At 38.5% G+C, this 24,748-nt stretch overlaps 1 protein-coding gene across 1 annotated transcript in view; it reads left to right on the top strand.

Moving 5' to 3' along the window:
* XPOT (exportin for tRNA) overlaps positions 1-24,748 on the top strand; it is a gene marked incomplete at both ends in the record, with an annotated part of 29,134 nt that extends 4,386 nt beyond the window's left edge. Inside the window, 21 exons of the mRNA XM_081996372.1 lie at positions 338-407; positions 2,357-2,575; positions 3,156-3,340; positions 3,692-3,860; positions 5,182-5,418; positions 5,749-5,787; positions 8,812-8,874; positions 9,859-9,983; positions 10,832-10,976; positions 11,133-11,252; positions 11,424-11,518; positions 13,213-13,282; positions 13,720-13,958; positions 14,468-14,753; positions 19,224-19,413; positions 20,677-20,793; positions 20,878-20,993; positions 21,496-21,543; positions 22,994-23,065; positions 24,175-24,231; positions 24,722-24,748. Coding sequence (XP_081852498.1) covers positions 338-407; positions 2,357-2,575; positions 3,156-3,340; positions 3,692-3,860; positions 5,182-5,418; positions 5,749-5,787; positions 8,812-8,874; positions 9,859-9,983; positions 10,832-10,976; positions 11,133-11,252; positions 11,424-11,518; positions 13,213-13,282; positions 13,720-13,958; positions 14,468-14,753; positions 19,224-19,413; positions 20,677-20,793; positions 20,878-20,993; positions 21,496-21,543; positions 22,994-23,065; positions 24,175-24,231; positions 24,722-24,748 — 2,689 coding nt within the window. The remainder of the gene's footprint in view (positions 1-337; positions 408-2,356; positions 2,576-3,155; positions 3,341-3,691; positions 3,861-5,181; positions 5,419-5,748; positions 5,788-8,811; positions 8,875-9,858; positions 9,984-10,831; positions 10,977-11,132; positions 11,253-11,423; positions 11,519-13,212; positions 13,283-13,719; positions 13,959-14,467; positions 14,754-19,223; positions 19,414-20,676; positions 20,794-20,877; positions 20,994-21,495; positions 21,544-22,993; positions 23,066-24,174; positions 24,232-24,721) is intronic.

The raw sequence follows: 24,748 nt of genomic DNA on the forward strand, positions 1-24,748 counted from the left end.
ACTGTCCCTGAGAGAGCAGCCTTGCTGCAAAATTTCAAGCTCCCACTCCAACATAGGAGGCAGTAGTGCCTCAAAATATAATTCATTAATATGGCAAAATGTTATTCCTTATTTTTATGTCTTTAATTCAGAATTTTAATATGCAAATAGCTGTGTAAATTCCTTTTTTGGGAACCTTTCATTTACATTATGTAAATTATGTAACTACATTATATATATATAAAAATCTACATTAATGTGCAGTATTATGTGCAATGCTAAAAGAATTTTTTGCCTTACTGAATGTTGTGGTTGTCATGAAGCAGTTGTATTTTGATATCATTATGCTTTGTTTCAGATACTCTGAACTTACGGAAGTCCAGCAGCAGCTAATTAGGGAAACACTCATAACATGGCTGCAAGCACAGGTAAGTATGTCCCTTCACAGCAGTCTTGCATAGTAGGCTAACATAAGGCATTGAGGATGGGATAGATGTTTCATCTGTCCTTTGAGTGTTAAGATGGCTTCCTGAAGGTACACGGTACCTGAAGGTTAAAAGCTTTTAACATGCTAATCTCTACAACATCTGATTTAAAGAATTTCTAATAAAAAGTCAGTGCTTGAACTTACTGCTAAATGTAAAACTCTTAGATAATGATTGTGTTAATCGGTTGTGCATGAAACAAGGAGTATTAAAAGTTTCCCCTTAGGGAGGTATAATCCAGATTCCTGATGTTCTTGAGTGTCTGGAGGAGGAGCAGTAATTCTGTTTATAAGACCCTCCTGGCCTAACTCCTGTCTACTTAAAATATGAGCAGGTGTTTATGAATGAACAGCATCACTCTGTTAATATTATGGCAGAGTATTGGCAACTCTTTCTTGTGGAATTAGTTACTGTAGCTGAACATACACTATCAGCTGGACCCAAGGGTTTGCAATCAGCAGAACCATCAAGTAGAAATGGAATGTAATACACATTGAAAAAGAACAGATCACTGTGAAATGGATTAAATTGCTTTTGGTTTATCTTTGTGGCAAGCTGTTCCATTTATGAGTTTATAGAAAAGGGAAAGGAGAGAAGGAGATTGGTAGGGACAGATTTTTTTTTTTTCCCCCCCGATGAGCTTAAATGGAGAAACTTCCTTTACAATTCTTAAAGCTAACATCTAACATAGGCACAAGCTAGCTAAAAGAGGACTGTGACTTGTTTTTTTGGAAGTTTATTCTTTTCACCAAAGTGACAAATTAGCTTTTAGTCTCTGAATAGTACACTTAATGAGACTCCTGAGGCATGGGATGCCATCTAGAGGGACCTGGACAAGCTCAAGGAATGGGCCTGTGTGAACCTCATGGGGTTCAACAAGGCCAAGTGCAGCGTCCTGCACTTGGGTCAGGGCAACCCCTGGTATCAATACAGGCTGGAGGATGAAGGGATTGAGAGCAGCAGCCCTGCGGAGAAGGACTTGGGGGTGCTTGTGGATGAAAAGCTGGATGTGAGCCGGCAGTGTGCGCTCACAGCCCAGAAGGCTATCCGTATCCTGAGCTGCATCCAAAGAAGTGTGGCCAGCAGGTTGAGGGAGGTGACTCTGCCCCTCTGCTCTGTCCCGGTGAGACCCCACTGGGCATACTGCTCTGGAGTACTGGGCTCTGGAGCCCTCAGCACAGGAAAGACATGGACCTGTTGGAGTGGGTCCAGAGAGGGGGCCACAAAAATTATCAGAGGGATGGAGCACCTCTCCTATGAGGACAGGCTGAGAGAGTTGGGGTTGTTCAGCCCAGAGAAGAGAAGGCTCCAGGGAGACCTTGTTGCAGCCTTTCAGTACTTAAAGGGCGCTTATAAGAAAGGTGGGGACAGACTTTTTAGCAGGGCCTGTTGCAACAGGACAAGGGGTGATGGTCTTAAACTAAAAGAGGGTAGATCTAGACTAAATATAAAGGAATAACTTTTTCACAGCGAGGGTGGTAAAACACTGGCAGAAGTTGCCCAGAGAGGTTGTGGATGCCCCATCCCTGGCAACATTCCAGGTCAGATTGGACTGGGCTCTGAGCAACCTGAGCTAGTTGAAGATGCCCCTGCTCATTGCAGGCGGGTTGGACTAGATGGCCTTTAAAGGTCCCTTCCAACCCAAACTATTCTATGATTCTGTTCTATGATTCTTATGTCTTAGTACTGAATGAAAGGCTTAGGACTGTTGTATCACCCAGAGAGAATGTTTTCTCTGTTTCAGAGAAGCTAGATTTTCTTCAAAAACCTTTTTATTGATCTCAGCCAGGAAGAGAGTTAGTACGTTAATCACTATACAGAGATCAACAAGCACATGTGATTCTTCTCTAACTTAGTAAGTTTATACAAATAAAATATCTTGTTTCTACCAGATGCTGAATCCCCAGCCTGAGAAGACTTTTATTCGCAACAAAGCAGCACAGGTCTTTGCATTACTTTTTGTTACTGAATATCTCACAAAATGGCCCAAGTTTTTTTTTGACATTCTATCAGTAGTTGACCTTAATCCACGAGGTGTGGATATGTATCTCAGAATCCTGATGGCTGTTGATGCTGAGCTGGTAGACCGGGATGTTGTTCATACATCAGAGGCAAGTTATTATTTTGCATTAACATTTGTTTTAGACTTACAAGAAGCTCGTTTACTTTAACGAGAGCAAAAGGCTTACAGAGATTTTTTTTTTTCCTACTTTCTCTAGGCAGCTCTGCCTTAGAGATGTTAGGTCGTTTAGATCCAAAAGCCGTATGTTGTTTAATGCTTTTTATGATTTCATACTTCTCAGTTAATGTATTTTTTGCTCGAAGAGCTAGCAAAGAAAAACTAATGGACCGAGTTATCCACTTTAATGTTAGACTGACTCATTTTAAAATGTTAATTTCTTCTGGTGCCGATTTTAAGGAGTCCTAACATCAAAACTCCATTTGATAATCTAAAGACTTTCCCCATTGTCTGCCTTTCTTTGGTGTTTAGGCATTGTGGTATTAAAAACCAGTGAAAACTAGTGTATTTTGGTTTCATTTCTTGCAAGAAAAAAATGTTCTCATTTTGGGTTTCTGATTTATTTATCTTGCTTGGACAAGTGGTGTCTGGTAGTGGATACAAAAATGCTACTAATTTGACAAGATGCTAATGCATGACAAGACTGATTTATTGTTTTGCTGTATTGATAGGAGGCTCGTAGGAACACCTTATTAAAAGATACTATGAGGGAACAGTGCATTCCAAGTTTGGTGGAATCGTGGTACCAAATCCTACAAAACTATCAATATAATAACTCAGAGTTGACATGCCAGTGCCTTGAAGTAGTTGGAGCTTATGTATCCTGGATAGATTTGAGCCTGATAGCCAATGAAAGGTAAGGTTTTTTTGATGGAATATCTTTGCAAAAACAACCTTGGTAGTTTCTGTGAAACAGACTTAAAACTGATCTTTGAAAAATGACTTTAATTATATTCAAATCTTTGGAGATTTTGTTTTTTTAGTAGAATGATTGACTTTGCAAGCCAAGCTGATGTAAGGTCCAAAATAGACCTACACAGTTTGCAGGGTTCTCCTTAAAATGTATAAAATGCTGGATTTAGTCAGTACAATAGACTTTAAAACTGTCTTATAAAAAGAAACGATTGCAAATATGCACACAAATAATATAAGCTTCTATAAGATGCTACAGTGTACATATAAAAATAAACTTTTTTTTTCTTTGAAGGTTTATAAATATGCTACTAGGTCACATGTCTGTGGAAGTTCTCCGGGAAGAAGCCTGTGACTGTTTGTTTGAAATTGTAAATAAGGGAATGGATCCAATTGATAAAACAAAATTGGTTGAATCTCTATGTCAAGTATTGCAGTCTGCTGGCCTCTTCAGTGTTGATCAGGTTTGTATATTGATTTTTACAATAGGAATGAGTCATAGGTTTATGGCAGTTCTTAAATAAGCAAATAAACAGAAAACTGTAAAACTAAGTCCACAGATTAGGGAGAGTTAGTTGTGCTTCTGCATCAAAGCTAAACACTTCTTACACTTTTCTTATACTTATATTAATAACAAGCTATTAATTTTCCTTATTCATTTAAAACACACTGGACTTTGTCCTCAGCATGAATTTTTTGTTTTGGAAGCAAGGTATTATTTAAGTCCTCTGTTCCTCTCCTAAAGCATGTTATGCTTACTGTTAATGCTGCTTCTGTGTTTTGTTGCCTTGAATCTTCTCTTTTGAATGATTCTGTAATAGGTATTGTAGCCAAGGTAGAGTTTTTTTTGAGTGAGACATTAGATCAGCTGTGCATAATTAGGTATGAGAAAGAGCTTTCTTAAGGGCACACATGCTGTTCTGCATGTCTGCACCTTCAGACATGAGGCTTGAAATTCTTACCTGTAAGCTGGAAAAAAATACCTACTAACCAAACCCACATTCCCTGGCAATTGCAGTGTTTAAGGAACAGCTATTTGCTACCTGCCATGGAAAAAGAAGAACCAGTCCTTACGAAGCTGTAGTCCTTAACTGCAAGGCAGTTATCTCCTTATCTTGAAGCCTTTGTCAAATTTGTATTCCTACTAGAATGCAGAAAACGTGTATTCATCAATTCAGGAGGTGTTCTTCTAAAAATCTTACCTCAGTCTCTCTGAGGAAGACTTGTTATTCTTCTGCTTTTGTACAGTTATGGCAGGGAGCAAAGCATCTGTTTGGGGTGACTGGTCTAGGGGTGTTTCTCGATTCTGATCAATGTATTTCTGCAAAAGCAAGCCATAAATATTTAATATTAACTCACTCTTACAGGCAGTACTGAAAGTTACTCGTTATCAGTATTTCTGAAGTGAGCTACAGCTGTTAATTCTTTGAAGTTTTCCCATAAAAAGATTTTCCTCTTATACAGCCTAAAATTTATGGTAGGTATGTGCTTCTGCTTTTATTTTGAACCTGCTTCTTGCTGTAAAGTAAAAAGAGAAACAAACTAATCTGAAGAGATGAAGCAAGCTACTGTTGTATAATGGAAGACAGCCAAATCTGGCATTGCTTTAATTTTTCTCTCTCCATTCCCTGGGGAAAACGAACCAGCCAATTGTACTTTCCATCTAGGAGACAAATGTTGGTTTTGCTTCTTCTACATATTAGACATGGATAGTGCAGTCTGTGAGCTCATGTCATTTAAACATGACCTCTGCTAGTATTTTTAATCTGATGTCTTTTCTTGCAGGAAGATGATGTGGATTTTCTGGCCAGATTTTCTAAGCTGGTCAATGGGATGGGGCAAGCATTAATAGCTAGTTGGACTAAACTGATAAAAAATGGTGATATGAAGAGTGCTCAAGACACTCTGCAAGCTATTGAAGCAAAAGTGGCCCTAATGTTGCAACTGCTAATTCATGAAGATGACGACATCTCATCTAATATCATTGGCTTTTGTTATGACTACCTTCACATCTTGAAACAAGTAAATATGTGTGGCTTCAATTTAACACTTTTTGACATATGATTTAGATTGATTTTTTTTTTTTGTGGGAAATCTATGAATCTTATCCTATTTGCAAGCTGACTTGCAAAGTCGGTTTTTTGACTGATGAGCGTTCAGTATCTTTAATGGCTGTGGTCATGCTATTTCTATAATGTTTAGAAATCTGAAGGAATTGGGTTAAATCTTGCATTAAGTGGAAAGAAGGCTTGCGGATCATACGGCTGTTAGAAAAGCAAACGTGTCTTTTCCTATTAGACAGTAATAAAGGAGTTACTGTATGAAAAATAACACTTGAAATTTCTTTTACAGCTTTCTGCACTTTCAGACCAACAAAAAGCTAATGTGGAGGTAAGTTTTCTTTTACTACAGATTTTTTCAAGAACACGTTTGAGTCAGAATTTTTCATTTTGCTGAAACAAATCATGTTTTATTTATATGCCTAAAATGTGTGTGACAGTAATTAAAAGGGAAGACTTAAAAGTAAGGACAGTATGTTCCATTTTCTGCTAAGTAGCTACAGCTGCTTCTTTAAATAGTAAACCTATAATAAATTGTGTATGAAGATGAAAGCTAATTTAGAGCTGGTCTTCCCAAGCAAAGCTCAAGGATATGTTGGTAAGCTCCTGTACAGCCTGTACAGTTGATAGAATGTCCTTAAATCAAGATAGAAGAACATTTTCTTTTTTTTCCCTGAAGCTTTGTATTTTTATTAAAACCTGCCCTAATTCCAAAGGATTGGAAAAAGTATGGGAAGGGTTGTCATAAAATTCAACCCTTGGATAGTATCATAAGTTAAACTTGTGAAAGAAGCTGCAATTCAAATATAACAGTTGTACTTACAATGACTTGTATGTTAATGTAGAGTTTAATGTAATGCTTAAGCTTGAGTTTATACGTAAGCTTAAGTTTGTATGCAAAGCATGAAGTTTAATAAATAAGGTTTCTGTCCAGTTTTGGAGGTAGTAAACTTGTCTTGTTTTTTTTTCAGCACAGTCCTTTTTAAACCTTTTTTCCCTATGACTGTTCTGCAGCAGTGTGGATGTACTAACTTAGATGTTGAACCGGTTAGATTGGTGCAGGTATTTTGTAAATTCATACAGCTGACAGCTGTGATTCCTTTTCTTTTACAAAGGAAACTGAATTCTGTACCAGTTCTAACATGAAAAGCTGAGTTTGGATAACTGTGGTCTAGATTATCTATATGGTTTTGTCTAATGTCTGTTTAAATTGGATGAGGTAACACAATAAGAGAAGCTTGGTAACACCAGTGAATCTTTTTATTTTTGTTAATGTGTCTTTTTTCTTATAACTGGTTCAAAGGAAATTACTACTGTGGTGCACTTAAGACACTTAAAATTTGAATGTGTTCCTGTCCTGAAATCTATTGTTTTGTTAAACTTGCTTTCATACTGAAGAACTTTGTGTTATAATTATTTCTTAATGCTACTGAGCTTAATTTTATCCTCACTTGAGAATTTGTGTTAAAACTGAGAAGCGGTCATACCAACCTTTCTTCTTTCATCCAACTCATAATAAGACAGTATTTGGAGGTAGTCTAAATCTTACTGTTGTCTGTCTTAAGCTTTAAATTTTGTGCTTAGCAGCATTCCCTTAAATTTTTGCACCTGAGAAATTCTCAACTTTCAACTTGTTCTATATTTGAACAGGGAAAAAGGGAATTTTTATTTGAAGTCGCAAAGAGGTTGTTTTTCTCATGAGCAGGATCACATTTTAAATTCTTAATGATAGCTGTTTCTAAGCATTTCTGACTACAAGCATATCATGTTAATGTTTTGCAATTACTTTAATTCTTTATCACTTCTTACAAAGAAGCAGAGACTTCTCTCAGATGCTGACACTTGGTGTCAATAGAAAGCCTGATCACATTGTTGCTATTGGACCATGTTCTTCCTCAAAAGTATTACAAGGGTCTATAATTGATTGCTAAGAATTTCACCTCAGTAACCTAAGTTTAATTCGGTGTTAAATGATTTGTAAAGTTTTGCACTTAAAATGCAAAATAAGTAATCATTAAATTAAATAAGTAATTCATTTGTCAAAAGTTTGTGGGTTTGGGTTTTTTTTAGGTTTACCTTGTTCTCTTGTTTAATACTTGTCTGAAATTTATGGCTGTCTGCATTCAGAACCTCCATCCTGGAAGAGAATTGAAAAATGCTAGTCCAGTTCTTGTTGATATGATCAGCATTTTCATTTGTTATGGTTATAATAAAATTGTTGGCTACTGAATTTAACCAATATGAAAAAAAGACAATTTTTTTTTTTTACCAGGTAGTAGGTATAGGGATGAGGTGCTCTGTAATGCTGATCAAATACCTGTTATAATCCTACTGAGTCTTTTCTAATATTCAGTGAACCTGTTCCTTGTAATAGCTATATGAATATGTCCTGCCCCATTACTTGTTGTACTTAGTATTCTCTTGGACTTCTAATGCTTCATTGTTGTCATAGACATAAAAATAGTCTGCCTCTGATTCAGTTTTAATTAATCAGAATAGCTTTCTGCCCATTTGGAATATTTAAATGTAATACACATTTTTGTAGGTTCCCCAGAACAAACTGTTAAAGCAAAAAGAAAATTAAAATATAATAGATTTTTAAACAATTGGTTTAGTTAACTGTGTCTGTCCAATTTCAGTCCATCCTGGAAATCATGAATGGAATTGAGTTCTCCAGGTATTTTAAACATTAAATCAGACTTCTAAAGACCTGAACTAGTAAATGCATAGTAAGATCAAAGAGATACATTTAGAGTTTGAGACTTTAGTAGAGATGAGATCAAGTCTTTATTCCTTTTTTAGAACTTGCCGACAGTTCCTACTAAGGTGAAATTGCACATCAGTGCTTTAACTCACTGCTGCTGAAAAGGGAAAGTTCTGCTTTTCTTACTCTTGTTTGCTGCTGCTGGCTCTTACTGTTGGATTCTTTGTGAACCAGTTCAGCTTGTTAACCTGTCCCCAAAAAAACCCCAAACCTTTCAAGGATGTTGAGCTATTAGAGAAGTTAATGTTATGGCTAACCTGACCTGTCCCTTTTGAAATAGGATCTTGGACAACCTGTTTAGCTTCCTCTGCCTACCTAAGTCATCTTAACTGATGTTCTCAATGCACACTGAACAGCACAGGTTACAAGCAGGAAACAAAGCCAGATAATACTGTCAGAGACTGAGAGCTCAAAGTCATGTATGCTGTGTATCTGGAATGGCATCTGTGTGCTGTTTGGATATAATCTATCTGTTTTAATTTGGATTCTTCTGGTAAACCTCTGAAAATAATAATTCAAATGGGATTAAAATATTTGTAAACATTGATCACTTGCCTGCTTCTACACTTACAGTTCTGTTTTTAATCTTAGGCAATCATGTTGGCTGTTATGAAGAAGTTGACATATGATGAAGAATATAATTTTGAAAATGAGGTATTGTGTTAAATGAATGAACAGATAAATGCAACTTAAACTACATATAGTAAAACTTGCCCACGCTTTTAAAATTCATATTTTTCATAGACTGAGGATTTGAAGGTAGGAAGGTCTATAGGCTGAAATTTTTTCCTATGTCGAAAGGCTTTTTTTAACCTCTAGGCATGTCTGCATAGGACAAAACAACATAATAAAGGGATATCCAAGTCAGTTCAGTTAACAGACTATTTCTGGCTGCATTTGTGCAGATCTATTCCTAGGCAAATACATCTGTGATGTCAGCTAAACATAGCTGTTGAGCTGGTTTGTTCAGTGTGAGTTTGCATGTTTCTGCACATCACTTCTGTCTTGCAGAAAGATTTGAGAAATACTGTGTAATGAAACTTTTTAAGAGATGCTGCTTGACCTACTTCAGATGGTCAAACCTCTGCAAAAATAAGCTAAAGGAGGTGGAAGGTCTTGTATTTCACTTTCCTCCCATGCGTATGTCTCTGTCAGCCAGCAATAATGATTGAATATGTTAGACTTACTTTTGCTCCAGGCTGTTTGGAGAGCTATAGTCTTAAAAGGTTAAATTAAACTGTACACAATCCATAATAAATGTTTCTGTCAGTGTAATTTTAAAACTAAGCTAGAATATGAAAAAGAACATCGTTGAGGAGTGAGTCAATTTTCAAGAATTGGGTCAATAAGGCTTTGCCAAGAGCATTTTCTTTCTTGTGCTTTTGGCTAGTTTTCAGTTTGGAAAGCCTTTTTAATATGTTTCTGGACTGAATGCAGTGGATTTGAACATATTACAACCAGCCAAGAAAAGGAGCCTGCTGTTATGTTGCAAGAGCATAGGGTGAGCATTATTGAAGTCTCTGAGCATGTTATACTGTTCTTGTATGTACACATCGTTGTTTCAAGTGTAATTGTCTAAAACTTGTGGGTGGACTTAAGCATGAAAATATGGACTTTACTGACACGAGTGTTTTGTAGGGTGAAGATGAAGCAATGTTTGTGGAGTACAGAAAACAGCTGAAACTGTTGCTGGACAGACTTGCTCAGGTCTCACCAGAGTTACTGTTGGCGTCTGTCCGCAGAGTTTTTAACACTACACTTCAGTAAGTTGGGTTGTTTAACTTGTTTACACAATGTCCTTGGCTTTTTTGCCTTTTGTAACTGTCAGAGCTTGTAATGAACATACATGTGATGTAGCAAGGTGAAGCCAATTGATAGAATGAGCTTGTTAAAACTTCATGATAAATATGACTTTGTACAATCTTTAACTCAGCTGCTTAAATGGCAGCTATTTCTTTTTTCCCTGGCGATGTCTGCTGAATTTTCATGTACCTACACAGCAACAGCCATTTGGGCAGGTGTTCACTTTATACCTCAAGGAAATGCTTATGAACTGTGGCAAATAATTTTATGTGTTACTGCTATCAGAAAACCAAGGTTGGATAGGGAAAAGAAACAAAAGTATTTTTTACAAAAAGAGCAGAACCAATCTCGCAAACTAGGCATAGAAATGAAAAAACGTTATTACTAGTTGCCTGACTAGGAGGTCAGTTGAATGTATACAAATAGGAATCTAGTATTGTCGGTGACTTCCTTGTACCTTGCTCTTCAGTGAGCCTTCTTTTTAAGTAACACTGAATGGCTCGTCCACGCATCATAGTAGGTGGTTTTGTACCTAAATAAGCACTTCAAGAAATGTGTAGCTTTCGAGTTGAAACTGGTAAAAGAAAATTGGTAGCACTCTGATAGAGATGTGCTGTATTTGTGGATAAACTCTTCCAGAAGCATCCTGAAAGACTGCCTAGGTCTTACAGTGTTTTTCTTGGTTTAAATCTACTTTTTTTTATGCTGTGCATCTGAAGAAAGCTGAAAAGAAAATAATAACATGGTGGAAGTGTGATTATTTCATAAGCTACTACAGACTAACGTGATCTTCGTATTCTTTCTCTAGGAATTGGCAGACTACGCGATTTATGGAAGTAGAAGTAGCAATAAGGCTGCTGTATATGTTGGCTGAGGCTCTTCCTGTATCTCATGGTGCTCACTTCTCTGGTGATGTTACAAAAGCTACGGCTTTACAAGACATGATGAGAACGGTATGCATGTGTGTTTTGGGAGCTATTTAAAAATGCTAATAAAGTGTGGAACATTCCCGTTCAAATGGCTCATCTTGATTATCCGCACATCACTTATATTGAAGTTTGGTGTTAGAAATTGCTAAAATACTAACTTGCTAATGCTTTTATTTGTAGCTGGTGACTTCTGGTGTTAGTGCCTATCAACATACATCAGTGACCCTGGAATTCTTTGAAACAGTGGTTAGATACGAAAAATTCTTTGCTGTTGAACCTCAGCACATTCCAACTGTTCTAGTAAGTTTCATTTCACATTTCTGATAAGTCTAAAGAACTTAGTCTTACAAAACTTTTTTATTTTCTGAAGGTTACTAAGGAAGCTAGGTTTCTTAAATTGTTGGATGATTATCTCCCCCCTCCCCACCCTTGTTTAGGGATTCTAAGACTGAGATACTTTCTTGATTACAGATGGCATTTTTAGATCACCGTGGTCTTCGCCATACAAGTCCCAAAGTACGAAGTCGAACAGCTTACCTCTTTTCCAGATTTGTCAAGTCTCTTAAGTGAGTAAAGCTGTTACAAATGTATCCAAATTGCACTGAATTTAATCTACATAGCCCTTCTGTACATTACAGTTGTTACCGAAACAGGCGTGGCTTCAAATGGACTTCATTGAAATAATATATCAAAACAGTGCTCTAACAGGGTTGTCCTATTGTGTAATACTAAGGTAGCAGTGGAAAAATTTGTCACAGAACAAAGAACTTTAATACATATGCTTAGCTTATTTTGATTAAATGTTAGAACTGATCAACAATGTAAATGTCTGTCCTGCTTTTGCTCAGTGAGCAGAGCTGAGAGTGAGTGGATCATATAATAGAACCATAGAATCATTAAGTTGAAAAAGACCATTAAGATCAAGTCCAACCATTAACCTAGCACTACCAAGTCCACCAGTAAACCATGTCCCTAAGCACCACATCTATACGTCTTACCTCTAGGGATGGTGACTCCACCGCCTCCCTGGGCAGCCTGTTCCAGTGCTTGACAAGCCTTTCAGTGAAGACATTTTTCCTAATATCCAATCTCAACCTCCCCTGGTGCAACTTGAGGCTATTTCCTCTTGTCCTATCTCTTGTTACTTGGGAGAAGAGACCAAAACCCACCTGGCTACAACCCACTTTCAGGTAGTTGTAGAGAGCAATAAGGTCTCCTCTGAGCCTCCTTTCCTCCAGACTAAATGACGCCAGTTCCCTCAGCTGCTCCTCTTAAGACTTGTGCTGTAGACCCTTCACCAGTTTCGTTGCCCTTCTTTGGACACGCTCCAGCACCTCAATGTATTCCCTGTAGTGAGGGGCCCAAAACTGAACATAGTATTTGAGGTGCACCCTCACCAGTGCTGAGTACAGGGAACCATTACTTCCCCAGTCCTGCTGGCCACGCTATTTCCGATACAAGCCAGGATGCTATTGGTCTTGTTGGCCACCTGGGCACACTGTTAACTCATGTTCAGCCAGCTGTCAACCAGCACCCCCAGGTCCTTTTCCGCTGGGCAACTCTCCAGCCACTCCTCCTCAAGCCTGGTGTTGCATGGGGTTGTTGTGACCCAAGTGTAGGACCTGGCACTTGGCCTTGTTAAACCTCATACAGTTGACCTCTGCCCATCGATCCAGCCTGTCCAGATCCCTCTGCAGAGACTTCTTCCCTCCAGCAGACCAACACTCCCACCCAACTTGGTGTTGTCTGCAAACTTAACTGAGGATCTGGAGACTCCCAAGAGTAACTATTCCCTATCACTGATCAAATTCTGAATATTTAAGGAATTCATAGTGATGAAGTTTACTTGGTGTATTAGAGCCCTTCAAACAGTCCTGTCCTGTTGATCTTATTTCACAGGCATGTATTTAATGTAGAGGCAGAAAAAGCTCCAAGATGGTTCAGATGTCAGAAGGATCCTATTTTTCAACTGTTAAGGAAAATATGATGACTGAGGCTATTTATGCCTTTTTTTTTTTCAATAAAATGAGGGGAAAAAAGGAAATGTTTATTTCCCACTATGCCATGTATTTATTTGGCCTACCACAAGCACCATATCCGTAAGCCAGGTTTTATTACAACAGTGCTTTTATACTTAAAGGAGAGGTCTACACTGAGAAGGTAGTTTAGTGTCTAGTTTTACAGCTTAAATAAAATATCAGGAAATGTGCAAAAATGCACACACTTCTAAATAGTGTTATGTACTTGTGTTTTACTTCAGTAAGCAAATGAATCCCTTTATTGAAGATGTTCTGAATAGAATACAAGACCTGCTGGAACTTTCTCCTCCTGTGAGTATTTACAGCAGGTTTTTATAGTGAATAAGGCTTGCAGTTACTCATTGGTGTGCCCGAGTACTTACTGAATTGTAAGCTTAACACAGAAGCATTTAAACAGAAGTAATTGTCTTGCTTTTTTGGTGTGAGATCACTCACATGCTTACATTTGTACCTAATTTTAATAATCTTGCTTATGTGGGTTTCTGGGAGCATAGGCTAGAGATGGGTATATATAGGCTATCTGAATTGTATAAAAACAGTTGTTCCCTCAACTATGATTTTACCTGTAATTGACAATTCTACTTAAGTAGGAAGATAATAAAACTATTGTAACTGTACCGTAGAGATTACGTAGGCATGATTAAAGAAGGAATAGTATCTTTAAACTTTGAGAAGACAAGTTTGGTAAAGGACATTTAGTGAATTAAGCCTGTTATCTTCCATTTTAGGAAAATGGTTACCAGGCTCTGTTGAGCAGTGATGATCAACTTTTCATTTATGAAACAGCTGGAGTATTAATAGTTAACAGCGAATACTCTGCAGAAAGAAAACAGGTTCTAATGAGGAATTTGTTAACTCCACTGATGGAGAAGTTCAAAGTATTGTTAGAAAAACTGATGATGGCACAAGATGAGGACAGACAGATGGCACTGGCTGACTGCCTCAATCATGCCGTTGGGTTTGCTAGGTAGGTACAGCACAGTGACTCTGTGCGTGTTTCTGGTTTGAGTAAAAGGGAAATATAAAGGATTTATTGGGAGGAGGGGCTGAGGTTTTGCCTGTGCTTTACTGACTTAGAAAATCATCAGTGGTTGTAGAATTTCTTATGGTAGCACAGAAAATGAGTTAAGTCCTCTTAGAAAAGGCTGCTATGCATGTTGATACAGAAAATATTGAGTAGGTTTATAATGAACCATTATATGAAGACCTATTCCCTTCCTCAAAGAATAGTATGGAGCTATTCTAATCATATGTTGTTTGTAAATTGTTAGAATTTAATTCTCCAAAAACTGCCGAAGTGTAGCTACTTCATATCAAATAATTCTGTCCATTACTTCCACTGTTTGGCTCCCATTTCATGAAATGTAATCTTCTAGTTTAGTACATGGGTTTTAAAGTATATGTTATCTTCAGTGTTACTGCTTCTTCATTGTATTGGAATGTGATCTTATAAAACTTGGTGTATTGCTTTTACAGCCGAACCAGCAAGGCTTTCAGCAATAAGCAAACTGTAAAACAATGTGGCTGCTCAGAGGTTTATCTGGACTGCTTACAAACATTTTTGCCAGCTCTCAGTTGTCCATTACAAAAGGAAGTTCTGAGAAGTGGTGTCCGCACTTTCCTTCACCGCATGATTATTTGCCTAGAGGAAGAAGTTCTTCCGTTCATTCCTTCTGCCTCTGAACATATGCTTAAAGATTGCGAAGCAAAAGATCTTCAAGAATTCATTCCTCTTATAAACCAAATAACAGCTAAGTTTAAGGTATGATATTGCATAAGCTGTTCAGGGTCAAAGTGTTGCTGATACCTTCTCTTTTCTGGTTCCAGAAAAACAGCTGTGTGTCAGAAATTTATTTCTCAATTAATAAGTATATTACTAAGCCTGCTACTGGGAAACATAGTTTTCAACAACAATCATACGTTGCAGGACTTGCAGTGATTAAATGAGTGTTTTTTCTTCGATTAGTCTCAGAATTTTATGTTGTTTCTAAATTTTTGCTTTAATATTTTAAAGTAAAATACTGCTTGCAGCACAGTTATTTTTTTTATTGACATAATTAACTTCATGCCCTCCATTGAAGTGTTAAGCTAATATTGCAAACTATGCAAACTCTGAAGTGAATTTTTAAATTTCTTACCATGAGATTTCCAGGGCATACAAAGGTACAGAAATATCAGATGCGCGTACAGGGAAGAATATTGATTTACAAGATCTCAACACAGTGGTGCTACGTAAAAATGTACACTGAGGCTTGATGCATTTTTAGTCAAACTAGGTTGACAAATATGGAAGTTTTGCAATGGAGGCATAAGATGCATTAAGTGCTTGTGGGTAAGGATGAGGGGGAAGGCCAATGAGGCAGACATCCTGCTGGGAGTCTGTTACAGGCCCCCCAACCAGGATGAAGAGACGGATGAGACATTCTATAAGCGACTGGCGGAGGTCTCGCATTCGCTGGCCCTTGTTCTTGTGGGGGACTTCACCCTACCGGACATCTGCTGGAAGTATAACACAGCAGAGAGGAAACAGTCTAGGAGGTTCCTGGAGTGTGTGGAGGATAACTTCCTGATGCAGCTGGTGAGTGAGCCCACCAGGGGAGGTGCCTTACTGGACCTGCTGTTTACAAACAGAGAAGGACTGGTGAGAGATGTGGTGGTCGGAGGCCGTCTTGGGCTTAGTGACCACAACATGATAGAATTCTCGGTTGTGAGGGAAGTAAGGAGAGGGGTCAGCAAAACTGCTACCATGGACTTCCGGAGGGCAGACTTTGGCCTGTTCAGGTCACTGGTTGAGAGAGTCCCTTGGGAGACAGTCCTGAAGGACAAAGGGGTCCAGGAAGGCTGGACAGTCTTCAAGAAGGAAATCTTAAAGGCGCAGGAGCAGGCGGTCCCCATGTGCCGTAAGAAGAGCTGGCGGGGAAGGCGACCGGCCTGGCTGAACAGGGAGATTTTGCTGGGACTCAGGGAAAAGAAGAGAGTTTGTCACCTCTGGAAGAAGGGGCAGGCAACTCACGAAGAGTACAAGGATCTCGTTAGGTCAAGCAGGGACAAAATTAGAAAGGCAAAAGCCCAGCTAGAGCTCAGTCTGGCCACAGTCATAAAGGATAATAAAAAATGTTTCTACAAATATATTAACAACAAAAAGAGAGGCAAGGAGAATCTCCATCCCCTACTGGATATGTCAGGGAACATTGTCTCCAAGGACGAGGACAAGGCTGAGGTACTTAATGCCTTCTTCGCCTCAGTCTTTAATAGCCAGTCCAGGTATCCGCAGGGTATTCAGCCCCCTGAGCTGGAAGATGGGGATGGAGAGCACAATGTACTCCTCATAATCCAGGAGGAAGCAGTCAAGGACATGCTAAGCCACCTGGACACCCACAAGTCTATGGGGCCTGATGAGATCCACCCGAGAGTACTGAGAGAGCTGGCGGAGGAGCTTGCCAAGCCCCTCTCCATCGTTTATCAGCAGTCCTGGTTAACAGGGGAGGTCCCAGAAGACTGGAGGCTTGCCAATGTGACGCCCGTCTACAAGAAAGGCCGGAAGGAGGATCCTGGGAACTACAGGCCTGTCAGCCTGACCTCTGTACCAGGGAAGATTATGAAGCGGTTGGTCTTGAGAGTTCTCACAGGGCATCTGCAGGACAGCCAAAGGATCAAGCCCAGCCAGCATGGGTTCATGAAAGGCAGGTCCTGCTTGACCAACCTGATCTCCTTCTATGACCAGGTGACCCGCCTAGTGGATGAGGGAAAGGCTGTGGATGTTGTCTACCTGGACTTTAGTAAAGCCTTTGACAGCGTCTCCCACAGCATTCTCCTGGAGAAACTGGCGGCTTGTGGCTTAGACGGGTTTACTCTTCGCTGGGTGAGGAACTGGCTGGATGGCCAAGCCCAGAGAGTTGTGGTGAATGGCGTTAAATCCGGCTGGCGGCCGGTCACAAGCAGTGTTCCCCAGGGCTCGGTTCTGGGGCCGGTCTTACTCAATATCTTTATTGACCATCTGGATGAGGGAATTGAGTGCTCCCTCAGTAAGTTTGCAGATGACACCAAGTTGAGTGGGAGTGTTGATCTGCTGGAGAGTAGGAGGGCTCTGCAGAGGGATCTGGACAGGCTGGATCGATGGGCAGAGGCCAACTGTATGAGGTTTAATAAGGCCAAGTGCAGGGTCCTGCACTTTGGCCACAACAACCCCATGCAATGCTACAGGCTTGGGGAGGAGTGGCTGGAGAGCAGCCCGGCAGAAAGGGACCTGGGGGTGCTGGTTGACAGTCGGCTGAACATGAGCCGGCAGTGTGCCCAGGTGGCCAAGAAGGCCAACAGCATCCTGGCCTGTATCAGAAATAGTGTGGCCAGCAGGAGTAGGGAAGTGATTGTGCCCCTGTACTCGGCACTGGTGAGGCCGCACCTTGAATACTGTGTTCAGTTTTGGGCCCCTCACTACAAGAAGGATGTTGAGGTGCTGGAGCGTGTCCAGAGAAGGGCAACGAAGCTGGTGAGGGGTCTGGAGCACAAGTCTTATGAGGAGCGGCTGAGGGAACTGGGGTTGTTTAGTCTGAAGAAGAGGAGGCTGAGAGGAGACCTTATCGCTCTCTAAAACTACCTGAAAGGGGGTTGTGGCGACGAGGGTGTTGGTCTCTTCTCCCAAGTAACTAGTGATAGGACGAGAGGAAATGGCCTGAAGTTGCACCAGGGGAGGTTTAGATTGGATATTAGGAAAAATTTCTTCACTGAGAGGGTGGTCAGGCATTGGAACAGGCTGCCCAGGGAGGTGGTGGAGTCGCCATCTCTGGAAGTGTTCAAAAAACGTGTGGATGTGGCGCTTCAGGACATGGTTTAGGGGACATGGTGGTTCTGGATTAATGGTTGGACTTGATGATCTTAAAGGTCCTTTCCAACCTAGTGATTCTGTGATTCTGTGAAGTGGGAGTAGGACCATCAACTGATTATCTAGCACAGGTTCTTGAAGTGTAGCCTTGGAGAGCTTCCTAGTTTTGAACAGTTTAAATGCAAAGTCAATGAAATATACAAAGTTACTACCTGTTACTGGTGATTCATTGCCTGGAGCTGCCACAAGAATATTGCAGTGTTGTGAACGGGATAGGAAATTCATTGGTTGTATGAGAAGGTTAAGAAGTCATTTAAGTGGACTTAAGTGTTTCAGCGGAATGCAAAATTAAAATTACTAAAAGTGATGAGAAGTGCATTTTGTGAGCAGAAGAACACAGCCATAATATACCTGTGTGAACCTAACATGTGAACCTCTGGTGTATCCCTCCCTGCAGAGCAGAGAGAAGGGATTTTGAAAAATCAACTATTTCAGAGATTTGGGAGGAAGACTTATTACTGTAGTCCTTTTAGCAAATTACGCTAAAAGCAATTCAAGATAACAGTAGATAATTAAAAATAGTCTATACAGTGAAGAAGGAAAAAAAAGTCACAGGAGCAAGACTGGACAAATACCATGTTCAGGTGTAATATTTAGCTTTGCACCATACCATACCATTCTTATTACAATATGTTCATATAAAGATTCTAGCTTCAATAGTCTCACCCTTAATATTCTCTTTACTGTATCTTCAAAGTATTCAAGATAAAACCTTGCTTAAGCATTAAGAAATTAACATCTGAGTAGCCTCTTTATGGAACTCTAGGGTGTGGCTGAATAGCACACACAGTCAGTTTTTCAATTCATAAGTGGTCAACTAATTTAGTGTCCTTACATACATTTCTCACTTCAAATAGGACATAAATGACAAGTTTAATCTGTAATGCCAGTAGTATTTCAGATCAAGAAAACTTTTTTCTTTAAGCAGTCTTTAAAGACACGTGCTACAAAAGGTGGCCTGCTTCCAGCCCTAACATCTTAGAGATGCGTTTTCTGTAGCTATGGTGATTTTACAATAACCCCCCCCTGATATTTCAGGGAATTTGAAATAGTGTCTGTCTGAATAGAAGGGTGAAAAATCCTGGAAAAGCTTCTGTTCCTACTCAAAATGAGACTAGATAGGGCTAGATATTTTTGTGCAAAAGGCTTGAAATAGGTCACGTGTCAGTCAAGATGCAGAAATGCTCATGGTGATGATGTGACTCACTTTGTTATAAATAGTTGGTACATGAAAATACTAACTTTAAAGGTGAATCAAAGCTGAGGATTGTAACAAGCTGTTAAGTTTTAATTTCTAAATGTTCAATTTCTGTAACTGTTTCAGTTGATACCCTCTTCCAATCTCCACAGACACAGGTTTCACCTTTTCTGCAGCAGATGTTTATGCCACTACTTCATGCTATTTTTGAGGTGTTGCTCCTTCCAGCAGAAGAAAATGACCAGTCTGCTGCTTTAGAAAAACAAATGTTACGGAGAAGTTACTTTGCTTTTCTGCAGACAGTAACTGGCAGTGGAATGAGTGAAGTCATAGCTAATCAAGGTAAGTAGTTCAGTTTCTCATGATTGTTCTCATCTATGTTTTGTCTACTAAAATCATTAACCTATTTCCTGTTGAGTACTACTAACTGTGCTAAGGTAGAATGGAATAATGTAAATACAATATTCAACTTACCCATTGCACAAGAATTTGGGTTTGTGAAATCCAGCTGTAATAGGCATATTCTTCCTATTGATCTTTTCACTTTATATGTGATCACTGTGTCTATAAGGAGAAGAATGGTATATAATACCTCTTCATGCACCATTGTATTTGACTGGTGAATCGGCAATATATAACAATGTTCAGCGATGTTCAAACTGTTGGGCAAGTCCACTCATATCTGCCAGTGTTCATTGTGTTCGTTTTCTGAAGAACACATCAGTAACTACTGCAATTTTTTGTTACTATCACCTGATCTTGTTATCTATGGTAGAAGGCACCATATGATGTATATATAGTTAACAGGTTTTCCTCACCCTTAATGGACTAGTCCAAATTAGTGTTTTTTTATAGTAGGAATTTGAAATTGAATGTCCAGTTGCTTGATTCTTTAAGTAATTCTCTCGGTTTGTACTCTATCAAAATGGCTAGGGACTTGAGAAGTTTTAAAGTGACTTACCTGATAGGTGGAGCTCAAGACTTCCTTCCCCCTATCCTAAAATGATGGTAATACCTGTGATAAAGGAAAGGGTGTCATTAAGAAGTAGCAAGAGCTTTCTTGAAAGAGGCACTTTGGTAGTTGTGATGAGCCAAGAACCACAAATAAGTGTAGATGCAGCACAGAAATTTGGAGTGTGATAAAAACATCTTTCCATGTATTGCAAGATAAGCAAACCACTTCAGTGCCACTGAGTTTTAACTCTGCCAGGTTTGGATAGAGAGGAGAAAACTTGTATTTGTAAGCAGGTCAAAGTACACCCCTCACCTTTGTGTGTATTAAAGGCCAGAAGAGAACTTAAAATCTCCAAAGTTTAAACCCCGCCCCCCCCCCAAAAAAACACCAAAAAAAACCCCAAAAAACCCCCAAACGAAACCAAACCAAACCAAAACAAAAAAAACGACAAACACGCAATTATAACCTAAGTAAGAGTTGTCTTGCATCATAGGCCAAACTTCCCAAAAATATTTGAGACTTGTGCAAAAAAGAGCTATTCTGAAGTTGAAGCATATCTTCCAGGTGAGTATTTATATGAAATAGTGTAAGAGTACAGAAACATTTCTGGCTGCAAGTTGAAATGACAAGCTTATTTTAATATGTTTAAGGTGCAGAGAACGTGGAGCGTGTGTTGTTCACTGTCATTCAAGGAGCAGTGGATTACCCAGATCCTATTGCACAGAAGACTTGTTTTATTATTCTTTCTAAGTTGGTGGAGCTTTGGGGTAAGACTGTCTTTCCATAATTCCTTGCAGCTGCTACTAACCATGAAGCAATAATAGAACATGGAATGTTATTTTTCTTTTCAGGAGGTAAAGATGGACCAGTAGGTTTTGCAGATTTTGTCTACAAGCACATTGTTCCTGCATGCTTCTTAGCACCTTTGAAGCAAACGTTTGACTTAGCAGATGCCCAGACAGTGTTGGTGTGTATTATAGACTTTTTTTTTTTGCTTTCATTCTTGTGAGGCAGGTGCAAACTAAGAAACCTAGAGTGGCCATGTGGTATCAAAGGTTGTCATCCCACAGATAAAATCCCTTATGTTTTTTATTGAGAAACCTGGTTGATTAATTATTGAATATTGCAGTACTGTATTCTGTAGTTCACCTATACTTAAAATCAAGCTAGAGAATTGCAGATCTGAGTATTTAACATTGACCTATATTACTTATTAACTAATGTTCAGTGAAAGTGAACACACACAGGTGGCTGTTCTTTAGTTCATTTTGGGTTCAGCGGTGACAAATTTTTCTGGTTAGAGTGGAACAAAAATTGGAAGGTTGAGGCTTAGTTAGCATTGTGTGTGGGGAAGATGAGGGAATAATGGCATGAACTAGCCCTTGTTCTGGGCCTTGTTAAGTTCTTTGGCTTCAAATACTTAACCAATAGACTAATCAAACAGTCTAATGTTATGTATTACATTGCAGGCTTTATCAGAATGTGCAGTGACATTAAAAACAATTCATCTCAAAAGGGTAAGCTTCATAACACTTTGCAGGGAATAACTCTTGCAGGTTTCTTTCTGGTGCTCAATTTCTAAAAATGAGGTACTTACTAGGGTGAATGACTTCTCTACTGGAGATACATGATCCAGTAGTTCGACCTTTTGCTAATGTACTGGAAAATACTGACTCTTCATTAAGGAGAAGAATCTCACTTGATTGTTACTGTATTTAATTGATCAATTGGTGTTCTTCTACTTTTCAGTGTAGTACTTAAACTGACATAAAAGAGCAGTTAGAGATTGCAGAGTACTATACAGTACTTCTGCAAAAACTAAAGGTTTCTTTTTCAATCTAGTCTCATACACATCAAAACATTTTTGGGAAGAAAATGAGTTTTGTATTGTCTAAAGACTAAAACACTACAGCGTATTTCCATTTTTACATGAGAAACCAAACAGTTTCTATGTTTGTTACTGTTTCCTGCTATACCCTTCAACTTGCTGGCTAACTTTTCTGTCAAATGCAAGTAAAAGTCACAACTACATGAAAATTTGAAGAAGTTATTTTTATAAGCTGGCAGAGAAGAGATTGCATGTATTTGAGGGGAGCCTCTGAGTTTGCTCCTTTTTTCCCCCCCAAAGCAGTGAAGAGAGAAATCTATAGGAAATCAAGCTTTGGTAAATGAAATAAATTCCTATTACAATTACTGTTTCTTTTAACACTGCCATTACAATTATAGGAAAACTATCTGAAATCTTCCCCTCGTGAACTGTATACCATGTTTTAGTTCTAGGGTAACTTACGCCTGAATTAATAAAGTTGATTCACTTTCCCCTTGTAGCTGTATTGGGTCATGTTTGTATGCTGCCAGTGTACAGTAATCCCTCTTGTGATGAGAGATAGCTGATAAATGCAGATAAAGAAAACAAAGTGGTGTGTTAACCAAAACAGACCTGTCTGCTACTCTCAAAGGTTTGGAAGTTCCATTTTATTACTGTTTAGTCCACCGTAAATTACACAATGTTACAAGAAGAGAAACACTATGTTCAGGGGTACTTGGCTGGTAATTTTCACAGTCGGAGCAGAATGGTAAAGCAGTTGGCAGATACTAATTGCCAAATTTTTTTTCACATTTCAAATAGTGAAATTAGGGCCGCCTTCCTACATAACTGACTTTTACAGTTGACATGTCACAAACTCACTGGCTGTATTGTAATTCTTATTTCAGTGCAATTGTCAGTGCATTCTTCTGTTATGTAACAAAAGATACCCAATTGCAGTAGTATCATTAATGCCAAGGTTGAGGTAAATCTTTTTGTTAACAGCTGAGAATAGCATGAACATTTGGTATTTGACATGCATAACTTCTCTGTAAAATAGTCCACCTGTTTCCAAACTCTTCTGTACTATACAGTATAGGCTATGACCTCCCATATGTATGAAAATGTACTTGAACAAATTATGTACTGCTTTTTTTTAGGGTCCTGAGTGCATTCAGTATCTTCAGCAAGAGTATTTGCCTTCTTTGCAAGTAGCTCCTGAGATAATTCAGGTAGGAATTTTTAAAAGAACATTTGGAAAACTCCAAATGTTAAATGGGAACAAAATGAATACTGACAAAGTTAACCTCCTACACCCATTGCATATCAGAATAAGATTAATTTAGCGTAAGGAGTAAAGTTTCTGCAAGAGTACCTTGCAAAAAAAAAAAAAAAAAAAAATCCAGTGCATGTGACCAAGCCATCTTCCTTCTTTAATTCAAATTTTAACTTCAGGAAAAAGTATCAGAATTCTTAGAATAATAACTCAAAAGTAAAATGAAGAATGCTGAATTTACAGAAAGTGTGATGATAAAGGCCATACTCTACAGAAATTTAAGCCACAGCACTGGTTCTACTGTCAAAAATGATGTGCAGCATTTCAAGTGTGGGGTTTTTGTGTGCTTATTTTGGAGCAGTGTAAAAGGGTTCCTATAAGTGAAACTTTACATCTGACCATTGTATCAACATTAAGTGTTGCTAGCCATATCATAAGCATTGCCATGAAGAAATTGTTAGATGAACACTGGCAGCTCAATTTTAATTGCAACTAATTTGGATACTATAGTAATTGGGTTTGCTGAATTAGAGACAATTATAAGACTTAAACTGTAAAACTTTTTAAGTGGCCTTAAATATATGTAAGGATTCGGTATTATCTCTTGCTGGTGTCCCAGTGGTTTCTGACCTAAGATTATAACTTTTTCAAGTGATAGACATGTTCTGCTGTAATCTAGAGTCACCTAGTGTGTACGTAATACTTAAGCATCCATGTTCACCTGAAGCATTTGTTTCAAAGCCACCAAAAGTTACTGGAAAACTTAAAGGTTTAGAATCTCCTTGATTGCAGTCTTTGTACATAGTCCTGTTTCTGTCTATTCAGCTAAAAGTGAATGTGATATCCTATATCTGAAATTTTTTTTTTTTTACCTCAGAATGCACTTGGCCTGTCATAGCCTATTACAATTTTTTATCCATAATGTGCTTTTCTTTGGCTGCACATTGGGGAAAATACAAACTACTAATATCAATGGCTTTACATACAAGGAATTCTATATGTTGCTAACATCTCAGGTTGTCTTGTTGCTTCATTTATTTTGTATTTGTTTATTCTCTCTTACAGGAATTCTGTCAAGCACTTCAGCAGCCTGATGCTAAAGTTTTTAAAAATTACTTAAAGGTAAAGATTTTTTTTCTTTAAATAGGTTTTAATTCCATTTGAATTTTTTCACAATTCAGTTGTGGTAGTGACCTGAAATAAAACTGAAATATTGGAGTATTTAATAGTTTTTAGCTGTAGGGAATCTCTAAGTAGTAAATGCAGTTATTTGTCAAGAAGGAGCAAACAACAACAAACCTACATCTGTAGAATTGTCATTTATCCTCAGCACCTTTTGATCTCCTCAATAGCTTGATACTCTTGTGGCTTATGTTTAACAGTTGAAATAGCAAAAAAGTGATGCTGTGATTGTAGAGAATGTGTCAGAATGCTTCATTTAATGGATGGTGTGAGTGTAATTGAATAACACAAGTCACATCCTTGAACCTAATGTGTTAACCAGTATGTTAAACCAGAAAATGAGCTCTGTCAAATGAATTATCTTACACCTCAACCATTCTGTGTCTTTTATTTCCTTTGTCTTAATGTTTTTTTTTAATAAATTTAACAGGTATTCTTCCAGAGAGCAAAGCCCTAA

The sequence above is a fragment of the Phaethon aethereus genome (assembly GCF_964289735.1).
Source record: "Phaethon aethereus genome assembly, chromosome: 1".
NCBI lineage: Eukaryota > Metazoa > Chordata > Aves > Phaethontiformes > Phaethontidae > Phaethon > Phaethon aethereus.